This window comes from Brachyistius frenatus, unplaced genomic scaffold (genome assembly GCF_029030835.1).
Source record: "Brachyistius frenatus isolate BFR_SWC_R1_liver_20210118 unplaced genomic scaffold, ASM2903083v1 Contig_30, whole genome shotgun sequence".
In the NCBI taxonomy this organism is placed as follows: domain Eukaryota; kingdom Metazoa; phylum Chordata; class Actinopteri; family Embiotocidae; genus Brachyistius; species Brachyistius frenatus.
In genome coordinates this window covers 210001-234249 of record NW_027210629.1, presented here as the reverse complement: position 1 = coordinate 234249, position 24249 = coordinate 210001, and the positions used below count along the sequence as shown (strand labels likewise).

Sequence of the window (24249 nt, the reverse complement as noted above, 5' to 3'; positions counted from 1 at the left end):
ACTCATACACAGGCCATCCTGACTGCACTCGCTACAGTGATCTGGGCAGCGATGGCACTCTGTGTCAGTAGCGTAATAGCCCTCTGGACAGTGGGATCTGCAGGAGTGGTCGAGCAGCAAGAACTGGTTCTCACAGCTCAGACAGCGAGTGGGAGTTTCCTCACAGGATCCACACTCTGGGGCACAGGACTGGCATACATCACTTTGAGGAAACCCTCTGAGAAAGAGGCAGAGAGGGGAAAGAAGCAGGTATCACTGAGGTATTGTAACGTTGTGTGTTCATGTGCAAATCAAGAAATGCAAAAATGAGAGGAGCACCTCCGACACTCCACCACACACACTCCATCCTGCAGATAAAGTCCACTGCGACACCGCTGGCACAGTTGGGCTTCCTGGCACGTGACACACCCTTTCAAGCACTCATCACATCGGCCAGATGTCTTGTTGGCAAAAGTACCAGATAGACAGCGAGACAGGCAAGTGTTTTGAGCAGTCAGAAAACGACCTAAATTCAAAAAGAAAATAAATGAACATCATATAGGTTGTCAGTGGGCAACATCTTTAGGGCAATATGGGGATCTGTCATGGCTTTCTATCATATTGTTCCAATTCAGTATCACACCAAAGTGTGTAATACTACCAGGGACAGTGTGTCAGTGCCACTTAAAAAAAGCATAATTAGTTTTAGAAAAGAAAAACATGGTTAGGGTTATCCACCAAAACCATTTAGTTTGAGTTAGGAATGTTGATTTCTCAGACTCAAACCTACAACAGAGTATTAGAACCACATAAAAAAAAAAATAAGAGGAGGATGATATTTCTACAAGTTTTGCTCTCGACAAAAAAGTCAAAATGTAAAAAATAAAGTTGGAATTTTATTTCAAGAAAATTACATTTTAAGATTAAAGTCAAATATATGAGAGTATTCAAAATGTCTTGCTTTATGCATGTGTATGAGATGAACTCGTGCAACTGTACTTCAGAATCTGCTTTAGTAACAAGGTATACAGTCTGGTATTGTAAGTATTTGGACTTTAAAGAGATTGTGCCAAAAATTGCATCCATTCAAAAATGAGATACCAAACGAACATGGAGGAAGTGGCGGAATATGTTCAGATCGGTTAAGAGAATATACTGTATCACAAGACAAAATAAGACAATTAATCAAGTTGTTTGGCTGTAGGGGTGTGGAGCTTTAGGCGAGTGCAGCGTCTTTCAATGTGACCCTAATACACCGTCATACAAAACACAGTCTCGTAGTAAAGAAGCCGCTGTTTCATCCATGAAACCAACTGACATCCTTACATGAATTTTAGCACTTTTGTACCTCGTCATTACATTCCTCACATGATCTGTGATATATGACGTGTTTAATTTTCACGCTGAGACAAGGCCAGCTTTCACACTGACACGCTATCCCCTCGGGGACAAATGGATGTATTACACATTTTGGCATGATATTGGGCTCATTGCTGAATATGCAATGGACGACGTGACATGCAAATACTTTCCAAAAACATAAACAGTTTCTAGTTCCAGAGGCGGCGTAACAAAGCATACAGACAGAGTAGGTGTACCTGTGTCGCAGCTGCTGCAGACCTCCCTCCCTGCAGCCAAACAGGTTTTACAGGAGGAGTGGCACAGCTCACATTTATCCTCACCTGATGGTAGAAAGAAAATAGAAAGCAGGACAAAATAGTAAGACAAGAATGACATGAAAGAGAGGAACAAATGAGACGGGACAAATCTCATAAAATGTCATAGAAACTGAAAGCAAGTGAGATGGATTAAAATAGAGTAAAGGATGTGCTAATGAGTACATAACAATAGAAACATATTCTACCACAACATGCTTCAACAGCAGGGATTCTAATTTCATTTGGGTTTGATAGGTAAGTGATGCAAGAGAGAGTCAGTCCCACATTTTAAAAGCAAAGGTGGAAAACTGTTTCTGTTTATTAAATTCCTGAGTTTACTTGAAGCTTAGGAAATGAAATAATTTCATCGCCCAGAACAGACGGTTAGAGGTGGGTCACGTTGATAACATTTAGTATTGAGGTAAAATAGAAAATTGGTCGTACTGTTTCTGAACTGTTTCTCAGGGCAAAGAGCAAACTGTCTGCCCTCTAAACATTCCCCATTCTTCAATGTGAACCCGTCTTCACAGGAGTCGCAGTCGTCGTGTTGTGGCCCTCCGCATGTGCGACAGTCGCGGTGACATGGCTCACACTCCTGGCTCTCCTCATCCACAAAGAAACCCTCTTCACAGTGATCCAGACACTCTCCATCTGGACACAGAAATACATATTTCTTTCTGCCTCTATATACTATAAAATTATTATAATTTATTTCTTAATTATTATTAAGAAAGAAATGATTTGTCATCTCTGACATTTCTGGACTTGTGTACTTGGATGATAGTGGTCACAGAGGCTGACAAATAGGGAGGCTTTAACTGTGATGTACACACTTCCTCCAAAACATATGAAAAACACTATCTGGAATATCTACTAAATTTTTGTATTGTATGTCAAAATGAGATGCAAATCAGTTTCCACAAAAAGAGGAATGGTTAAATATTCCGAGAACAGTACATGGCTGTACTTAAACCATTATCTCTGGTGAAGAGTCAGCTCCTCGGGGTACAGTGCCTCACCCCATCTAAAGGTTACTGAGTCAACATGTGCTTGCCCCAGTAGTTTATCATCTGATCTTCACACCACAACTCAGCCCAAAATTATAGCAGGTTCAAATGTTACCGGAGACATAGAATCCCTTTTCACACCAGTAGCACTGGAACTGGTCACAGATTTCACAGTGTATGTCTTCACACGGAGCACACAGCATGTTGTCGCTCGCACTGTAGGTCCGATCCGGACAGGACTGGTGACAGTCGGTACCTAACCTGGCAGACACAAAGATCAGCGTCAATAAGGATGTACAGTAGAATGTGGAGGTGTAACTCGGTGATCTGACGAGACTTACTGGTAGTAACTGTCTTCACATTTGAGGCACACAGTTACCTGCTGCGTATCTCCTGAATCATCTGTGGTGAAGAGCAAGAAATAAAACAAATCATTAACAACAGGAGTGAATTCTGGACTCTGTTTGCAATCTCAAAGCAAGTCCAAAACGAAGGGTCAGCTTTAGTTGTTGCTTTTATTCAAATCACATATAAATATGATGTAGTAGTTTTCAACTTTTTGTAACATGTGAGGTGAAGAAGCAGCAGTCCTTTTACTGTTGTCATCACCAGATTTCAGGCATCTATTTGAGAGAGAAAATAACGTTCGTATAGATATTAACTGCACAAGCCAGGGGAGGGCGTATTTCAACAGAATTTAGACTGCTATACACATCCTGAAGTATTTACTTGTGGAATGTGCAAACATGCACACATTCACAGTGTACAAGCACTCACAAGCTACATACAATGCTTTACAGAAAATGTATGTGTGTATGTATACATGCTCATAATTACACATGATTAGCATTCAGTCCGGGTGAAAGTCAAGTCAAAGTTTTGAGTTTTACTATCACCTCAAATCATCACTTCAGTGGGAGAAACTGGCTTTGTGTGTCAAAAAAAAAATATTTGAGAGCTGTGCTGCTGATTCATAAAAAGATAACAGATGTGTCAACTTAATAAATCTAATCACTCAAGAGAAAGACAGCTTTTCAGGCATCTCCCCTGCCTCTCCACACTGAAAAAAAGAACAAATAAACAAAAAAATATGATGAAGTATTTAGCTATGTATGTAATGTACAGTGCACCCAAAGAAGGGCAAACTGTGATGTCTCTAAACTTACTTTCCTTACACACCAGCAGGAGGCACTCTGACAACACGCATGAAATGTGTTCACTGTAGGATTGGATGGCATGCTCAGATCAGTCATCAGCTGAGTGTGATCATTGTAAACAAAAAAAACAAATCCAACTGAAAAGCCTTTATACAAATGTAAAAATCAAACAGTGTCCATGGCCATTTCAGTTCACATCTGTAATACCTATGACACTGTGTGTGTGTGTGTGTGTGTGTGTGTGTGTGTGTGTGTGTGTGTGTGCGTGTGTGTGTGTGTGCGTGTGTGCGTGCGTGCGTGTGTGTGTGTGTTTGTATAACTATGTTTGTAAGGACCTATTTTAGTTTTAGGCTATTGAAGTGATGACATTTTGACAAATTGAGGACATTTTGGCCAGTCCTCACTTTGTCAAATCCCTTCAAATGGCTGTTTGAGGGTTAAGACTTGGTTTTAGGTTGAAAGTTACAGTACGATTTTGGTAGGGGTTAGCCGGCACTTAGCTGTGATGGAAGTAAAGGTCAAGGAAATGCACTATGCCAATGAATGTCCTCACAAAGATAGACATACAATTGTGTGTGTGTGTGTGTGTGTGTGTGTGTGTGTGTGTGTGTGTGTGTGTGTGTGTGTGTGTGTGTGTGTGTGTGTGTGTGTGTGTGTGTGTGTGTGTGTTTTGCTCATCTTAAACTGCAGGCGCTAAACACAAATCAAGCATAATGTCAGTAATATGTAGTTATGATATTTGTTATTTATGATTTCTGTTTGTTTTTGTTTATTATTAGAGACTAGCGAACATATGATGAGGATGTTAATAAGTATTTCAGGTGAGTGTGTGAAACACTGTTTTTATACACACCCCGCTAAAGGAGAAAGCTCATTTTCTTCCAGACTAATTAATTCCTGCTGTCAATCAAAACCATCCAACTGGTAACTGAGGAAAAGTCACGTTATCATCCCTTAGTCCAACGATGTCAAAACATCTCCAAGGACAGAGAGGGCAAGAAGGAGGGGGGGGGGCAACAGGAAAGAAAGGAAGGATCAGACAGGATAGAGAGAGGGTGAAGTATGGGGGGGGGTTACTTAAAAAGACTTTTCTGCAGACTTTCCCTCGGGACATTCATCCTCTCCAGAAAATCCTCCATCGACCCCCACACCCTATTCCTCTCACTGTCTTCTTCCAGCACCCACAACTTAACACTGCGCTAGTTTGCACTTCAATGCAGTCGACAAGCCACTACCTGTGAAAGCAATTACTCATACAGGGAGAGACTGGAAGAAAGGAAAGGTGGGAGGGATAGAGGTATAGAAGAAGAGAGAGCAAGTAAGGAGCTGGAAATCATGCCTCCGGGCTGTGTCTATGTGAGAGAAAATAGCGCCCGCATAAATATTAACCGTGCAAGTCAGGGGAGGAGGGATTTCAACAGAATTTACACCGCTATACACATCCTGAAGTATTCACTTGTGGAATGTGCAAGCACGCACGCATTCACAGTGTACATGCACTCACAAGCTACATGCTATGCTTTACAGTACACATATAACATCCATGTACATAAATACATCTACTTAGCACTCAGTTCTGGTGAAAGTCAAGTCAGAGTTTTTAGTTTTGCCGTCACCTCAAAACATCACATCAGTGGGGGAAACTCACTAAAAGAAATCCTTGAGAGATGTGCTGCTGATAAAGAAAAAGATAGCAAACGTGTGAATTTAATGACTCAAAACATTCAAAAGAAAGGCAGCTTTTCCTCAAGCACAGAAATAAGCTGCACTGCATTAACACCAGTGAACACTGGCTGTGATGTGAGCTTTAGTACGCCAACGGCCTCTGAGCAGCGAGAGCAGCTCCACAGCAAAGGAGCTGTAATATCACTGCTTTTATCGATAGGAAAGATTGATAATAGCTTACTTTAAAAAACAAAAAACAAACATGAATGCATTTTGTGGTTTGATGATGTTCATGAGTTTAGCAACACTCACCAATGGCATGAAAAACCATCTGGATATAAGTGATGAATGTAAAGATAGGGCACAAAACACCTTGGGGGAGAGAGAGTTTGTTTTTGTTTTTTTTTTTTTTTTTTAACATTGGGAGAAATACATTAAAGCACATGAGCTAATAAGAGACACCATATGTCAGCAGCAGTGCCCGGAAACACAAAAAGTCAGAGAGGAATGGGCCACAGATGACCACGATAAAAGGTCTATTATCCCAGGTAAAGTACAACATTTGGTGATTTCACCAGCTTGAGAGAGATCCTATTATTATTGTGACACGTGCACCGATGCATCTCCTGAAATAACACAGAGATACGACTAATCCAGTTACAGAATATTTTCGAATTTCAAGGCAGTGATTAAGAAGTACAGTATGCTGAGAGGATTAAAGAGTATAAAACTGATGACGAGTTAAAAAAAAAGAAATGTTGAATTAATTGGATGGGGAAGATAGGACTAAGAAGAGGCTGCTGCATCTCATCACACACTGTCAGGCTGGCAAATTCATTGATAGATCTCATACAAAACTGACACACACACACACACACACACACACACACACACACACACACACACACACACACACACACACACACACACACACACACACACACACACACACACACACACACACAGACATAATTTATTAATTTCTAAATCTAATCTTAATCTTGCAGGCAAATGAAAACAAAACCCAACTAAACGAGCAAATGCTTGATTTCAGAACAGTTTAGGAATCTTTTTTTCTTTTAAAACATAATAAGACACATCTTTATCCAAACATATTCCTAATTCTGATTTAAGACCTTCACCCAAATTTAAACTGACCGAGAGAAAAGTGAGTATCAGCCACAACAACTGAAAAAACGATCTAAAAAAATATCGAAAATATCTAAAACTGCATTTCACAATTACAAAAACACAATGTCACCTAGTTTAAGCATGCAGATACACATATAAGATGCCAGTCCCAGACACTGCACTGTTTCATCTTCACTTTAGCCTGTAGCATTGCATCACAGGGCCAATAATCTCAGATCTCTAATCTGCTGACTGACTTGTTTAGCTTGCAGAATTGTGATTACCAAAAGCGGGTGTGTGGCAGGGAGGTTGTGGTGGGAGCGAGAGTGAAGAAAGATATTCCACCCAGAATGCGTAATGACATAATAACAGTCCGTCTCCACCTCAGACTAGTTTTGTTCACAATAACAACTTGCAATGGTATGTCAATAAATCATCCCTGGGAGAGGGAAGTTCTCGTCTTTATGTGTCTTGCACTGAGAGTTTGAGGTGTAAGAGCACATGGAAGCAGTACAAGGGACCATTCATACTATGTGGTTTACAAACATTTCAGTGTACAGGGGAAAAAACCAATAGATTTTGCCAAATGTTTACAAATTCCAGAACACCTTGAATTGTAAAAAAATTTGCTCATTTAAGTTAATTTATGTATCCTCTGTAATAAAGTGTCTACAGCAGGGCGTGAGGTGCAGCAAAGGTCAAAGGCGACACCATTATCAAATGCAACCAAACATATTTTGTACAATAAATTCTCCTCTAGTAGGTGCCATGTTTTGATTAAAAGATTTCCTAAATGAATCTCACTCCTGAGGACTGGAAAAAAAGTATGAAAACAGTTAAAGCTGAGCAGTGCAGGTATCATTGATTATAATTGATTTATGATTTTTGTAGGTTTGCCATGTGACTGCTTCTGCTTGGTTTTATTTATTCAGTTTGGTTGATGAGGGCGGTAAAATGTAGTCTACTTACTGCGTTTACATTGCTTGCAGCCTTCATCACAGTGGAGACAGTCTTCATCTTCTGAAACCTCACCTGATGAACACAGTGGGAAAAGAAGTGTGGATTACTGTAAGAAATACATAAATGAAAATGGCAGTGAAATGACATAGAGAAGATCAAAAGCTGAAAAAAGACTCCAGCAATGTCATTTTGATTTCATTTACAAAAATGAATGTAAAATATATCTAATTGTTCAATAATGACTAACACTGCTCTTGTTTTGAAAACAAATGAGTCACAATATATTTAAGTGGAGTACAATTTATCTTACAGACATGACAATCAATTTACTACCAATCAAAATTTACACTGTAATCATCTTTTTTTTCATCACCAATCAACCAGAAAGAGTGCTTTAACTGAACCTGTCATATTTTACTGGGAAGGGAAGGGAAGGGAAGGGAAGGGAAGGGAAGGGAAGGGAAGGGAAGGGAAGGGAAGGGAAGGGAAGGGAAGGGAAGGGAAGGGAAGGGAAGGGAAGGGAAGGGAAGGGAAGGGAAGGGAAGGGAAGGGAAGGGAAGGGAAGACACTTTATTACAGAGTTTAGTACAAAGTTAGTTAACTAAACTAACTTTAATTCCTTCAAACTGTCATCATTACTCTTCACCTTCATCTCAGTGTTGTAACTAGACCTCTTGTCCTTATCTCAAAAGTATACATAGCATTTCACTCAAAACATGTCAGCTCTTTCTCAATCATGTGTTCATCTTTCACAATCTCTCAGAGGATAAAAATATATGTGGCAAATGTTCTTCAGTCAAACACACTGACAACAGAAAGTAGAAGCACGTACACATCAGCACCAGTCTGGCCAAGGTAGATGAACCTGAATATTTTCCCGGTGCCATAAAGCAATTAGCTTAAGCAGTAGTTATATTGTAATACCAAAACACAAACATAGTGTGTTAGTATTTATTTTATGGTGTTTAGTGCCATATGTTTTTCCTTGTTTGCTATATTGTTTGCTTGTAAACATCAGAAGCAATTACCTGAATCACTTAATGGACACATAATGTCAATTTCAACAGTTCCTTGAATATTTTGTGAAATGTGTAATCTTCAGAGGTTTGAAATTCCTCCTTCGAAACTGCGAAAGGAATTCTATTATAAAAGTATTTCTGATAATTCAAGCTTTGTGTGTTGGCATAACTTCAGTGAATATTTTAATTTGAATATTTTCTTAAAAATGGGGTCACTGTGCTGCATGTTTGCTCCCTGAGGTGACGTTTACCAAATACGGGCCATGTCTGTGACAGTGGTGCCAAACAACAGTGGCAGCTACTATAAAATTATTCCCAAACTCTTCATTTATTCAACAATAGTGAGAGTTAGATGACACATCATGCATATTGTTCTTACAACAATACTCAAAATGGTGGCCTCTGTAGAAATCATCCACGTATTCAGAATGGCTGGTGCATTTCAAAGTGACATCAGTGACCATGTCACAAAGAGCTATGTGTCTGTACCAGCATCTCTCACCTGCGCTGCACTCCAGCGGGATGCACTGGCCATCCTTGGGTTTGTGTCCTGGGCTGCACTGGAGGCAGCGATCTGCTGCAATACAGATGATGCACTCTGCAGCACAGGGTTCACACCGCCTCCGCCCAGAGTGGAAGAACCGCTCTGGACAGACATCTCGACACTGACCCTGAAAGAAGTACCTGGCCACACCAAACTTATCTAGGTGGAGAAAGAACAGATAAAGAAAGTATTCTGAGGGGCAAGAACTCAAGTGAAGAGGAAAGAGTGCTTAGCACAAACCAGGTATGCAGACGTACTCAGACAGGTGGGTCAGGACAAAACATTCTAACTGCAGGTCTGAGCAGTTTTTTTAGAAAGTCACTGTATGGATGTTTCGGTGTACTGCGTAATGGAAAATTATAACATTATAATATGTATGCTTCAATGTGTGCATGTGCTTGTGCATTGGAAACAACAAGGCCCCCTGCTTAGATTCTTAGATGATGTGTCTGAATTTGTGGATTCTTTGCAGACGCGAGGACAAATTCTTCGACGGTTAGAAATAGTTTGTGATTAGCCTTGGCCTTGTAGCTCGCCTTTCCCAAGGGACTGATACTGCGGTTGGGTGGAGCAAGAAAGAACAAATTGTGAGTGTATTCTTCATCCTAGGTCAATTTTGTCCAATCTGTCAGACTGTGAAATAATGGTCTCACTTGCAAGTGTACTAAAAGACAATTAAAACGACTTCTCTTTTTTGAATCTTAACTTCAGAATTTCCATAATAAATGCAAGAACATTTGGCACATTCACATGATGGATGGACAGACAAACATAAAGCCTCCAGCTATGGTTGTCACTGTTGCTAAGGCATACAAAGTATAATATTAAAGTGATACAATTTACCAAGAAAACATCCTCTTTATGAATTTGTGACATCTTTAGCCCTCCTAATAAATTCTAGCAGGTCATTTCAAGTTTTGAAATGCTAGATTTTTTATTTTTTTATTTGAATGTACAGTGTATCTATCCATTTCATGTGAACTGTAGTGTTTTCCCAGTCTAATTAAAGCTCAGTTGACTGACTGACTTTGATATTCCAAAACAAAACTAACCATCTGAATTTAAGCAATTTGAATAAATCTTTAAAAAAAAATCTAACACTTACATTTTTGTCTGAATTTGTGAACCTTAAAATGGTTTTCAATCACTGTACATTTAAATAGATAGGCCTTAAACTGTGATACAAGGCTTTTCAAAGTAATGGATTTCAGTCCTGTTGAGTAGAAGTTACAATTCAGAGTTAGGTATTCAGTATCCGGCCAGTCTTTTCTTCCATAGAAATGAAACAAAAATGTCTGTAGTGTGTGTGACTGTAATTTCATATGTGCCTAGGCTGGTGTATGTGGGTATCAGTAGTTTAAAATAGGCAGTTTTATATTGTTGATGAACCATCTGTTTTCTATTTTTTGTTTTATCTCTTTCCCCGTCTTTTTCCCTTCTAGTGACAACAGGGGTGCAAAGCATTACTATTGAAGGTCCGTATTCATATTTACCGCTCAATATGTAGCAATATGTGTGCGCGCGCGCACGTGTGTGTGTGTGTGTGTGTGTGTGTGTGTGTGTGTGTGTGTGTGTGTGTGTGTGTGTGTGTGTGTGTGTGTGTGTGTGTGTGTGTCTGTCCAAGATAAGAGAGGTTGTTTTGAGGGAAAAATGACAGATAGAGGGTCTATTCATGCTATTATGGTTATGTCTCATTGAATCTCAGACAGATCTGCAATTAAATGGAACCGCATTTGCAAACACAGTCAGACAAACTTGCCGGCTAATTGAGAGTGTGTGTGTGCACATGTGAAGGTGACAGAGAGAGAGAGAGAGAGAGAGAGAGAGAGAGAGAGAGAGAGAGAGAGAGAGAGAGAGGGTGCGTGCATGTGCGCGCGCGCGTGTGTGTGTGTGTGTGTGTGTGTGTGTGTGTGTGTGTGTGTGTGTGTGTGTGTGTGTGTGTGTGTGTGTGTGTGTGTGTGTGTGTAGGGAAAATGTGCTGTTAATCTTCTCTTGGGTGTCTGGTAACCCAAGTGTGTGAGTGTGTATGTAGGTGTGTGAGTAACAGAATCTCCCCAGTGTAAATACTTTCATTCTGACAGACATAATACTGTCTGTAACAGTGTGATAAACACTGTTATTACTACCACCCTCAGGTAGATATTTCTTCAGCTGTGATCCTGTAATGATGTCCGGATTCTATAATAACACAGGCTTTTTTTTTTATGGGTTTTATCTGCACAGAATCACAAAACCTACAAGAAGTTAGCTTTTCTTTAAGTAAGTAAAGGTAGTCATCAAATACAGATAGTTTGTTTTTTAATTGAACTAAAACCTGAAATGTTTTTAGTAACTTCTACACTTTGGATACAACTCACAAATGACTGATTTCCCCCTTTTAACACATCTATCAGGAAACCTTGGCTGAACTACTTCTTTAATTACATTCATTTACTTTTAGAAGATTGATTGGTGGAGTCGGGCACCAATGAGCCTTTACTTGATCCATGCGATGTTGCGAAAAAGCACGATTTCACTTACATTCCAGTCACAGTTTGATGGATGGGTTTTAAGTGAGCACCGTGGACCTCTGCAAAAAGCTACCTGTGTCAGTTCAAAGACCCAGAGCGTGCAGGTTTTATATGGCAGGATAGAAAGATAGAGAATAGTTCAGATATATAATACTAATATTGTGTCTGCTCTAACTGGTAACATTTTTTCTTGTCAGTGAAAAAAATAAAATTTTAATTTACACTATGAGAGCTACACAAAAATGTATGTTGACGGTACAATGTGTGTTTAAGGTTAGTTGAGGTTAGCGTACCTTTGTCACAGCTGGTGCAGTCGTCAGGTCCTTCGTCAGTGCAATCCTGGCAGGTGTGGTGACAGAGATGGCATTGCCTCCCCATGGCATAACGACCCTTCTGGCAGCGGATATCGCAGCGTCCGTCATCAAAGAACCTGCAGTTGGAGTGTGGTTCACAATGGACACTCAAAATCAGCCACAGCTACTGAGTATAAAACACACGTTTACAGAACAAGTTGGTGTATTTGCACGATAATTTTGAGTTATTTATTTCAATACATCTCAAGGATTTCACAAGTGAAAACAGTTTCATCTGAACCTGCTGAAAGTTTTCGGTCATGTGGATTCAGGGCTTTCTATGTTTACAACAACATCCACTTTTAGCTCTTCACTTTGTGACAGAGTGCAGAGCGGTCGGATCGGAATACTGGAAGTACACCGACTCAGCAGTATTACTTCACATTGTTTGAATGTAGATGTTTGTATGTCAGTGGTTGTCACCGTGATGAAGGGCAGCTTATGCAGTCCTCTCTCTCCGGACCTGTGCACTGCTGACAGGTAGCATCACACAGGTGGCACTTCCCATGTTTGCTCCAGTATTGTCCTGCAGACACAGAGCCACAGTGAACGACGGTACCACACGCCTGCTGTCTCAATAATGCTGCCTCATTTGACTAGTTTCATACTAGTTGCGTGATGTGGTATTTTGCTTAGTCCATGTTTTTATTTGTTTACCAGATTTGTTTTTTATGCCTCCCGTGGTACCCGATGGTACCCGTAGCTGTGTTTTGGGGGTTGTCCATCCATCTGCCCATCTTATTCATGAACGTATCTTTCGAATGCAGAGTTGGAATTTTCCACAAATTTGGCACAATTGTTCACTCGGTTTCACAAATAAACTGATTCGAGTTTGGGGCTCAAAAGTGATAGATCAAGGTCACAGTGACCTCACACACATCCCATGTTATTGAATGTGGTATCTCAGGAACTCCTGTAGGTACTTTGTTTAAATTTGACACAAACATTCACTTGGTCTAAGGATGAACTGATAAGATTTTCAGGGTCAAAGGTCAAAGGTCAATGTATCATCCATCTGTCTCATTCTCATGAACACGTTACCAAGGCACGCCTTGAGGAAATTCATTCAAAACTAGCATAAATGTTCAGTTAAATTAAATAATGAACTGATTACATTTTGATGGTCAAAGGTCACTGTGACCTCATAATCATCCCATTCTCATGAATCCAATATCTCGGGAATGTCTTGAAGGAATTTTAAAGTAAACTGCACCTTGACTGGTTGGCAGAGGAATATAGCTATAAGGCAGTAATTTTAGCTTCACTTGAGTGACATGTTTTGATGCTGGGATGTATCCTAGTTGCACCAATTACAACCAAAAGTAAATTATTTGAATTTAGAATTTTCTGGCTTGTGACATTTCTTGCATATTAACTGTAGCTCTTCTTCTCTGTATCTTGTGTTAATGTGGAATACAAATACATTTCAGATTTCAAAATGTCACATTTGAAAATGTAACACTTTTTTGGCCCCTTACAGTACAAAGTAAAAACAATACTACTATTCAACAGTAAAAATAAACTAACAATATTTTTTTAATTATGACAATATATTTTTTGAACTGGCTGACTGCACTTTTTGTGTTGAGTTTAAATGTTCTCTCCATGTTTGTGTAGTTTACTTCCATCGTCCAAAGACATACAGTTTAAGTGAACTTGAAACCATGTTACCCTTTAATGTATTTTTCTGGTTCCACCTGCCTGTCAGGGACAACTTGAGCCTTTTTTTTTTTTTAGCCCTTTAGGGGGACAAGCTGAGAATAGACGGTTTAAAAATATCATTTAGCATTTTACAAAACTGTCTAGACTCGAGCCTAAGTCTTAAAAGGAGCATTCTGTAAGCAATTAAAACTTATGACCAGGTATGTGACCTGGTGACCAGGTAATGGCGGCATCAGCAGGCCTCTGGCCAACTGTTTGGAGGAGGAATGAGCTTGCTAATTAGAGCAGAGATACAACAGAATCATTAACCACATCATAAGGAACAATCCCTCCTCCAGCTCCCTGGTCACATCCTCCACAGTTGAAAATGTTGAAAATGTGCGTAGGTTTCAGAGGGCCGGAAAGGTTTTGTTGCAAAACAGAGTTCAGACTGGAAATTGAGTTCTGGTTGCCAGAAACCTCAACACCTGGCAAAGTCGTTAAGTCGCTGGCATTGATCAAAAGCATTATCAAATTCCAGGTGGACATGTTAATGTCATTTCACACGATGTAGCTGTAAAAATCTCTGTTATTGCACACATAATATTATAAATAAGTCATGCTTCCCAAATTACTTTTTCTTCCTCAGGAATGAGGAAGTAAACATTGCTCACACATTAAAGGTATATAAGCCATTGTGTCTAAGGTTTCTAGAGACATAAGAGAAAACAAAAAAACGGGAACCTTCAGCTTCACACTTGGCTGCATTCAAAAGAGCCATCACAAAAGAGGCATAAACATTGTCTCCAATCCCACTTTTGTATAAGACAAAGGTGACAGACACTGGTTCAGGCATAAGGATGGAGCTGTGTGTGTGTGTGTGTGTGTGTGTGTGTGTGTGTGTGTGTGTGTGTGTGTGTGTGTGTGTGTGTGTGTGTGTGTGTGTGTGTGTGTGTGTGTGTGTGTGTGTGTGTGTGAGAGCATCCTTCAAGGCAGCGGTGAGGTTGTCTGTGCTCTCTGGCTTTCTGTGAAAAGCTCAATTGTTCCTTTCAAAACAAAAGAGCTTTTTTGTGTACAAACACAACAGGCGGTAGCTTCCCATTCAGTAGAGCTCTACTAAAACCATTCAAACAGCCCCCGAATAAACGCCATCACTCTTTCTCACACACACAACACACACACACACACACAAATTGTCTCCCTGTCTTTCTGTTTGTCTCCCCCTCACTCACGCTCGCAAACAAACAGAGAGCCAAGTTCTCAAGGGGACGGAAAGTCGTACAGCTCCACTCAGCAAAAGCAGACACTTTGGACTCCCACTGCCAGACGGAAGAAGAATAGAGCGGAGAAGAAAGAGACCCTGTCACTCAGGGGAGAAAAACTTTTCCTCTGTTATGGACTCGGCTGACCTTGTGAGGACATGGACAGTCTACTCTGTCAAGAGAGAGAGCTCTGTTGGCAGGTATCACACAGACATCTGCCACACCCGGTCCTGAATCCCAATTCCCTGGCCCTACCACCTCCTGACACCTGCACATACTTGGTGTCCAAGAAAGCAAAAAGTCCCATTGATGTATTTTTGGGGTGGGAAGCACCCAAAGACAAAAAACACATACTGATAACCACTGAGCCACAGTGCGGGCTGCTTATAAGTTACTGCAAGATTCCTCACGGCTTCTCTTTTATTTGAGATGCTAAACAGTGGAGGGATTAAGTTAATTATGGCAAGTATCTGCACTGGAGGGAACTCAAGCTGCGACAAGACAAACATTCGTTTGGAGTTTGGTGAGGACCGAGTCAGCATTTGGACAGATGTAAGGTCACCGTGACCTCTGATCACCATAATCTATTCAGTTCATCCTGGAGTCAAAGTGAAAATTCATGCCAAATTCATAGAAATTTTCACATGGCATTCCTGAGATATCACTTTCACACAAATTGGACATACGCGAGGTCACAGTGACCTTGACCCCTGACCCTTGACTCCAAACACTTAATCAGGGACCAAGTCAATGTTTGTGCCAGATCTGAAGAAATTACCTCAAAATGTTCTTGAGATATCACATTCATGAGAATGCGACGGACGGACAGTCCGACAACCCGAAAACATAATGCCTTCAGCTGGGGCTTTCCCCGGCACGGATACATAAAAAAAGCGGCATGGCTTTAATGGGAGGGTTAGTTACAGTTGCAGATATATAATTAAAATATCTCCAATATACTGCAAGTGACTCAAGACAGCCTTCAAGCATCAAGCTGAAGCTTCATTGAATGCTGTTGGATGATTGTTCGATGTCACTACTAATACTATAACTAAACAAGAAATTTCTTACGGCTCTTCTCCTTATTTCCCTTTGAGTGCTCTGCCTGGGGATTTCACAACTTTCATTTAATTACTGCCATCGATGAATGTGTAAAAATTAACTCAATAATCAGTGAAAACAATGTCTTGGAAAATTGATTAAAAAAATGCAAATGACACTGAGAAAACACTAATTAAAATAATTAATGGGAACTGAAAAGAAAACAAAAACATGAACAGATTAAACATTTTAATAAGAACACTTAAGTAAAAAAAAAAGATTTTCAAAACTAGGACTTTGAGTAACATTAATAATGCATTGTCACAGATATGTCACAGGTACACAATAAAAACAGTTTTTATAGGAGGGGTGTGTGTGTGTGTGTGTGTGTGTGCGCGCGTGTGTGTGTGCGCGTGTGCCTGTGTGTGCGTGTGTGTGCGTGCGTGCATATGTATGCCTCTACTATCACACACACACACACACACACACACGCACACACACACACACACACACACAAGTCATCTTAAACAATGACCAAGATAAAATTTTTGTTAACCAAAACAGGGGATTCATCAATCTTTATTACAAATCATCAATAACCATAACCAGTTGACAGTACAACAATTCATCTAATACTGTAAATGCTCAAGCTGTAGGTGTGAAAACCCACACAAAATAAGAATCTTAAACATGATTTTATTTTTTTGCTGTTCTTTATTAGAAACCAGCACCTCCAGAATAACCTTTGAGTTCCATCGGGTAAAGTTCAGGGACAGACAGGAGGAGAAACCAATTGTCTGAAGCCTGTTGGCTTTATCACACACGTAGACTCAACTTAATACGATTTACATTTCTGACACAGCGCCTGGTTCAGCAGAGATATCAGTTCACTTTCAGTTTTAACAATTACAGGGTGAATAGAAAAAAAATTAATCGATTGCCTTGTTGTGTTTGTTTTCAAATTTTTCTTGGGCTGACTGACCACAAAGTTTGGCTGCCAAATGCATTTTTATGTTTGAATTTTGAACAAAATGCCTTTTTCTGAGACAACTGAAAGCCAAATCGTCACTGCTCCGATTTGCACCGTAGTAGTTCGCTGTCTGTCTGCCTGCCAGAAACATTTACCTGCCGATGAAACACAATAACAAGAATATTTTCTGTGCCAATTTTTTACCTTCTGTGTTCAAAGTGTAGAGCAGTACTTCAGTTGATATGCATTGCCATTATAGTGGAATGACAAAGAGCAGAAACGTCTAAAACTTTTATTTGAGAACAGTAACATGTAGGGATTCACCAATACAGATAGAATATCGTTATTGGGCAAAATTCCCCCAGCGGGGTTATATATGGCATGTGGAAAATCAAACCAACATATAAAATTATCGCAGATCCCTGTAACAAATATGAGTTGTATTTCAATTACTTTATCCAGTGACAACAAAATAATGGAGGAGCTTTATATTGTTTAGTCACAGTAATGGATGGAATCAATACTCAGTTTTGGGCAAAAGTTCAGCATCTAAAATCGTCATGAGTGAGAAATGGGCATCGGTACATCCCTCGTACCACAAATTCATTTGAACTCACTGCCGTGTTTCCTTCCCCGCAGAAAGCTCTGGAAGGAATGACTATCGACTCGTCTTATACTACCTCTTGAATGAATCAATGCTGTCTGGGCTTACATCAAGAATTAATGGCATTCTCCGAGACACACCAATAATAAAGACAATCACACACACTATTCAGAGGGCAGGTTTTTCCTTTTAAATAAATGAAATGAGGTGATTTTGGTCAGTAACATGCATCAGTCATGGCATATGGTGAAACTGTAGCGTCTGTATCTTCAAGTGGTAGCTGATTCATGTATCTATGTTTATGAGTGTGTGTGGTATATACGCATCTATGTGCTGTGCGTGCGTGTGTGTGTGAATATAACTGTGTGCGAACTTGTCTTCTCTCCCCCAAACAGCCAAAGTCAGCCCAGACACACATTACTTTCACATTACTAAGTGAGCTTCTTCTTTTTTTTTTTTCTCCTTTGACGTATATTTACAGGCAGAAAACCACAGCCTTTCCTACTGTATGTTCGCTTTCCATCTGTTTATCGTTAACACTGGAAAGAGAGGAGGAAGAGGAGCCAAAATAAAAATACACACAGACGTATTCAGAGATTCACAGGCTGAGTGGCTCCTGTTTTTAGCTATGCTTCCTACACTGGCAACAAAAAAGAAGGTTCAATTATTTTGGCATTAATGCTTTGGTCACAAAATACCGACACTTTTATTCTTTTGTTTGTTTTCACTTTTGTTTTCATTTGCTCATTTGTTCTTGAAGTAAGTCCCAGTCATTTTACACCCTGACCACGTGTGTGTGTCCCAGTACAGAAAAAAGGTAGGTTTGTTGTAGTCCTGTCATCGCACCTCCGATGCAGTCCCTTTAAGAGGCACAGATTCTCTTATAAATTATGTGACTGTGAATGAGTGGGCAGGGGGTTTGAGAAGGAGGGGTTCCCCTGAGCCCCCACATCCCCCCTGCACTCCCTTTACGCCCAGTGACTATGTCCCGTCACCCCTTTTGCGAGCACGTTCTGCAGCACAGTTGCTGCAGCACTTTCCGCTGGCAAAGATTGTTCTTTTTAACAAGCACGCAGAAACTGCCTTCCGCCCAAGATTCTTCATTTGCTTTCCACAGACCAGGAAGAAAAGATACAGGGGGGAGTTTGGAGAGGGCGGGGGGAGGGGGGGGGGGGGGGTTCACACAAACAAACACATAAACAGACAGGGCAGAACCATTAGCAATGGTTGAATGACAGGCAGAGCCGTGTGATTGGTCAGGAGAGGGTTCAGGTGACAGGAAGAGTTTTGTGATCCAATCACACGTGATGTTCATCGAGGTGGAAAATAATTGTAGTCCAGTGGAGTGATTGGATCCATGTCAGGAGGAAGGGGAAAACAGATTTGGGAGAAAAAAAACAGAGAGAGAAAAAACAAACGTCACAAAATTAGAAAATTGAAGATTTTTGAAATTCACAACTTGATGTCATTTTGCATAAACAAAAGTCTTGAAGTGGACCACCAGTCTGTAAAAACTGTAAGCCAATTATTTAATTTATCAACAACAGCGTTTGAGATGCCACTGAAAATATATGAACCTTTGGTTTAGGAAGGTGGACAACAGACTGAGTGTGCACTTTAAGCAAAGTCCTCATCATCAACAGAAAGGTCATACCGTGAAGATCATTTTCTCCTCAGAGTTTTATCTCATCACAAGCTGGGAGACTTTGTGGCCATGTGTACATCTTAACTACAAGGTCATGGCAAGAGCAGTAAATCACAGGCGTGGGTCTCAAATTCAGACCATCAGGTCAGCCGGTCAGTAAAAAGCAGGAAGGTTTACATTAAAAGATCAATAACCAAGCATGCACAATTTGGAAAAAGAGACTATAGGATGAAGCTCACATAAAAGAAAATGGAGAGTACAAGTTATGAAAAAAGAAGATCGGAAAAATATTTTAGTGGGGCAGATTTATGAAATGCATAAGAAAAGGAAAAAAAAGGAGGATGCTCTCAATGATCCTTTCAGCCTATTCAGTGTGACTAAGTATAGTGAGAACAACCAGGAAAAGTGTGGCTTAATGTTAGAATAAGAGTGAGTGTGTAATTCCAGAGATTTCATATTAGTAACATGCTGAATTTAAATAAGACCTTGATAAAAAAAAAAAAAAAAAAGCACAAAAGCAAGAGCAGACTTCCTGCGTTAAAGCTACAACAGTAAGCAGGTTAATTCAAAGTGTTAGTACAAAGCTCAAACTATTAGAAAAAAAGGCCACAAGTGAGTGCTTCAAAAAAAGCTACCGTTGGCATTGATTTTTTTTCCCACCCTGTGGGATATATAACAGAAATTAATTTACCTGGAGACACAAAATAGTCTGAAAGCCTCAGAGACAAATGATACGGTAATCTGCACCTCTGAGGTTTTTGATTAACTCACAATTTTATTTTTGCATTCAACATTTGGGAAAAATATGATTTTTGTTTTCATTTTAAAGCAGGTTATTCTTCTGTGACCTCAATTCAATCCTAGTCTAACTCTTAATGCCAGCCACAATGACCGCAAGAGGCAATGCAACACACATCAAGACTATCTAAGAGATAAGAAAGCCAATAACTCACCATCTTTGCAGATGGTGCTGACCACGCAGGTTCCTGCCTCCAGATTGTAACCACTGACGCAGCTGCTGCAGTTTCTTTCCCCAGGTCCCAAGCACTCGTAGCAGCTATTGTCACACCTGTCAAAGGTTGTATGAAGAATTATGCATGAGTCTAGGCAGCACTAAATCTTCTGAGAGTTAGAATTGTTCAGTTTAGATATCTGTCACATGCTGCGCATCATTTACCTTTATAGTGATTGACTAAGTTCCAAATTTTGTCATATCAACCGTTCACATTTCAACTTTACTACTCTCCAAATATACACTCAAACCTATGTATTATAAGAAACTATAATCATAAAAACAAAGTAAATGATCCCTCAGTAACAAACACACCAGTACAGTGTGGTATTTTATACTTGAATACTAAAGAGTCATATCAGGTTTTGTGTAAATAATAACTGCAGAATGAAAAAGAGCCCTATTCCTGCACTTTTAATCATATTTATTTCTCCGTATTCTGGCCTGATGTGCATCTTAAACTGTAAAAGTGTGTCAACACAACTGACGATAAAAGAGCAGATCAATGTTAGTTTGCAAAATATAAAAAAAAATTAAAAATTAAAAAAATAAAACAATGCCTTGCATTTACACGTAGATCCTTTAGGTGCAAAAAAAAAAAAAAAAAAAATCTATGTTAGGCTACATGAAAACAGTCTTCACATTTACCATCTTGGTAATGGGAAAATGGGAAAAATATTTATCAGAAAGGATCTGATAAAGTTTTGTGAGCGAAGGGGAGCTGACAGAGAATGAAGGAGTCAAATACAGCAAAGGATCAAGTGAGCAATTATTATTCAAGGTGGGAGAGAAAAATACCAGGGAGGCGAGCCCATACCATGGAACGATAAGAAAAGCAGACAAGACGCCTGACTCTGTGGAGGAGTTTGACTGTGGGTGTGATAGGAGACATCTAACCGTCATCACGTGTTTACATGTTCTTTCCTTCCCTTTTCTCCTCATCCAGGTTGTCATTACTAAAGAGTGAGACAACAAAACTGTCTGCTGCAGTCATTGCTTCAGTCTCAAAGTTGTGTATGGCTTTCCCACAAACGGCATTTCTGATTGGCTTGTCAAAGCCATGCAAAAACTAAGGAACACAAGTTCATACTTTTATTATAAACTCCAATTGACAGGGAAGTTGTAGGAATCTGTTCCTAGGTTTTCTCCTTGTTGTTATAGTGACTGTAGATGAATTTTGTTGAAATATTCCTGTTTGAATCCCACTTTTAAATACAGGTGTATTGCAACAAACTTTGTGTTTCACAGGAGAAGCTGGTGTCTGAATCATCTGCAGGCCACTTTCTCAGAAACCAGGAAATGCCAAGGCTGTTCACTGCTGAGGGACTTGCAAAGGCTAAACTGGATTTAAAGTCAAATAGGAAATTTGCTCTTCACTTGCTCAAGCAGAGTAGAGTTTCTTCTTTATCTCTGCACACTGGAAAGTTGTTCCCCCTTTATTCACTGTGATGTAGAGGTGTTGGCAGGCACGCTGACTCACTTCTTACAGGATCTCTGCACCTGTCCGTTGTCTGAGGTCTGCTCTGACAGGTAGTAGCCAGTGCTGCATGTTGACACACACCGCCAATCCTCAAGTAAGTAGCCCTCTGCACACTTAGTGCATGCCTCTATACCTGTGCCTGAAAAATAACATGACCACACGCTTTAGGAATTTTGTTAGAGCATTACTATTCAGATGACAAACAAAACATGTTCAAAAGTGTTTATTATGTCTTCAAAACTACATGCTGACCTACATGATAGATGTAACCCTGGTAAAGGTATTTCATTATTAAAGGTCTTATGGACTTCCTACCCGCGCAGGTGGCACATGCCCGATGACAGGGCTCACAAGTCCTTCTGTGTCCATTGTAATAAGTCCCTGGGTCACAGGTCATCTGACACTTGTTTCCTTGGAGACTGCAAAGTGAAAGACAAACAAGATACACCTTCATAAGAAATACGAGGAAAAAATATTATATTGAAAAACTCTTAGACCAGCTTTCACTTGAAACTCGGACACAACAACTGCTGCAGTACAATTTTTGGACAAGGATGCAGGAGCATTGATGAATCAAAAAAAACTGCAGCACCATGTGGGTGTGCATAACAACGACGGGCCTTTACTTCAAACTTTTACGAATATACAGGAATATGTCTGTTTTTAAAGCGTAATCAAATGTACTTGTGTTTTTGACCAACAAACAACAGAAGTGATTTTGGAGGAGCAAGATGTAGGGGTAGAGGCAAGTTAGGTGGCAAGTTTGGAGGTTATAAAGTCAGCGATGTGAAGTCACAGTGAGGACAGATTGGTGAGCTTGCTGCGCTGAGCAGAAAAACAGCTGGTCCGTGTTAGCTAAAGTTTCCCAGAAGCGATCTGGTCTGGTCCCCTCTTCCTCCCCAGCTCCTAACTGAACATTAATGGTGAATTAAATGGGAGCAGGAAGGCTGTGTCTGTGTGTGTGTGTGTGTGTGTGTGTGTGTGTGTGTGTGTGTGTGTGTGTGTGTGTGTGTGTGTGTGTGTGTGTGTGTGTGTGTGTGTGTGTGTGTGTGTGTGTGTGTGTGTGTGTGTGTGTGTGTGTGAGAGAGAGAGAGAATAAGTGCATGATCATGTGTCTTACTGTGATATCACTGACATTCAGAAGAAATTATGGCCTTTAAGTGTCCCCACCTCCACCTCTGGCTACAATGAACACTTAAAGTTGAGTTCAAGACCACAATATGTTTTAAACACTTCACAAGTGTTTCCTTCATGACCTATCAGGAATTCCAGCACTTTGAAACGCCCTATCCTGTCAGGTCAAGTGTAGTTGGGTCGGTTTGAAGAGGCGGCTGAGGAAGTGAACTGAACTGGAACATGTCTGCATGGTTAATGAAAAGGTTCAGAGCAGAGGTTCTTCAAAGTAAGGATTACAACCCAAAACAGATCCACTTCTTGTGGGTCTTCATATGACACGAGTATATGTGGGTTTTAATAAGCCTGGGTCACTGGGTGAATCTCAGTTTACCCAATTTGGGTCCCAAGTGGAAAACAGTTGGGAAACCCTGGTTCATGCTGGCAACCATAAACCACAGAGTAACATGCTGGTCTGAATTAGCAGCAATGTGTTCCTACAGTGTTCAACTAGATAAAAGGTTTTTATCCTGAAACCACAAAACTGACATTCAAGCAAAACTGATGGAACATTAAATGTTCAAGGTTTTCCAAGCACAGAGCCGCAGAGTCACATGAACACCATGTTTTTCACATATTTTACAATGAATTAATGCTAAATTAAACCATATATTTGGGTGAGTTGTGGCAGTGTGGTGCACTTTGGCAGTATGATTGAAACAAAGCCGTTGGTACAACTTGACATCTGACTTTGTTTAAAGACAAAATGCCTGCGGTCATAATGAGGGCCAGATTGTGGATGCTTTCTAACAATCTTTCCTGACGCATTTGTTCGCACATGTAAAAGGGACAATTAGTTACTCCGCTTACTTTCTCACCTCCACACAGCCGACCGACTGCTGCATGAAGTACATGTCAAGACTGTCTGTTTTGGAAAGTTACTAAAATTATACCACCCATCCTCATTTAGATACAGTGAGACTGAAATTAGTGGTTGCCAAGACACTTAACTGACTAACTAACTCTGGTTAGGCTCCGATCGACATGGCCTCCAGCTTACCTCATCCCAGGTTTACATTCTGTGCAGATATTGGAGGTTGTACACTTCTTACAGTTCTCCTGACATCTCCTGCAAATGTTGGAATCTGAAAGACAAAGAGGTTGCCAGTCACACACAGTGGCTAACAGGAAGCAGAAGTCTGGCTGCATTTGGAAAAGAGAAAAAGGATAGAGAAAGACAATGATGAAGAGTATGAGAAGGGGTAAAATGAGCGAGGAAGTAAGTTAAGTGGAGGAGAGGAAGAGAAGGGGCATACAAAACAGGAAGAAGAGGAAAGAGATGGCAAGATGAAGGGTGGTGGCGGTGGGGGCGGGGTCTGAAAAAGAGGACTGCAGTGGTAGTGAGGGAGGATGGGAATAAACATGAATATTTCAAAAGGCAGACTAAAGGCAATGACACGCTTTGACACAATGCACATGGGCACTCCTGCCTTCCGCA

The 24249-nt window shown here is 40.3% G+C and overlaps 1 protein-coding gene across 3 annotated transcripts in view; it reads right to left on the bottom strand.

The window, feature by feature from the left end:
- Window positions 1–24249, bottom strand: part of pcsk5b (proprotein convertase subtilisin/kexin type 5b) — a 75713-nt gene that overhangs the window by 4381 nt on the left and 47083 nt on the right. Inside the window, exons 17-30 of one of the 3 annotated variants that reach the window (XM_069699415.1) lie at window positions 23812–23896; window positions 21954–22057; window positions 21639–21777; window positions 20100–20215; window positions 12407–12509; window positions 11924–12060; window positions 9079–9279; window positions 7567–7629; window positions 2986–3046; window positions 2760–2905; window positions 2082–2288; window positions 1578–1661; window positions 319–505; window positions 3–217 (exon numbers count right to left, since the gene is read on the bottom strand). In XM_069699415.1, the coding sequence (XP_069555516.1) occupies window positions 3–217; window positions 319–505; window positions 1578–1661; window positions 2082–2288; window positions 2760–2905; window positions 2986–3046; window positions 7567–7629; window positions 9079–9279; window positions 11924–12060; window positions 12407–12509; window positions 20100–20215; window positions 21639–21777; window positions 21954–22057; window positions 23812–23896 (1848 nt within the window). Of the gene's footprint in view, window positions 1–2; window positions 218–318; window positions 506–1577; window positions 1662–2081; window positions 2289–2759; window positions 2906–2985; window positions 3047–7566; window positions 7630–9078; window positions 9280–11923; window positions 12061–12406; window positions 12510–16161; window positions 18609–20099; window positions 20216–21638; window positions 21778–21953; window positions 22058–23811; window positions 23897–24249 lie in introns of those variants that run through there. The other 2 variants (XM_069699416.1, XM_069699417.1) reach the window with 2 other exon arrangements.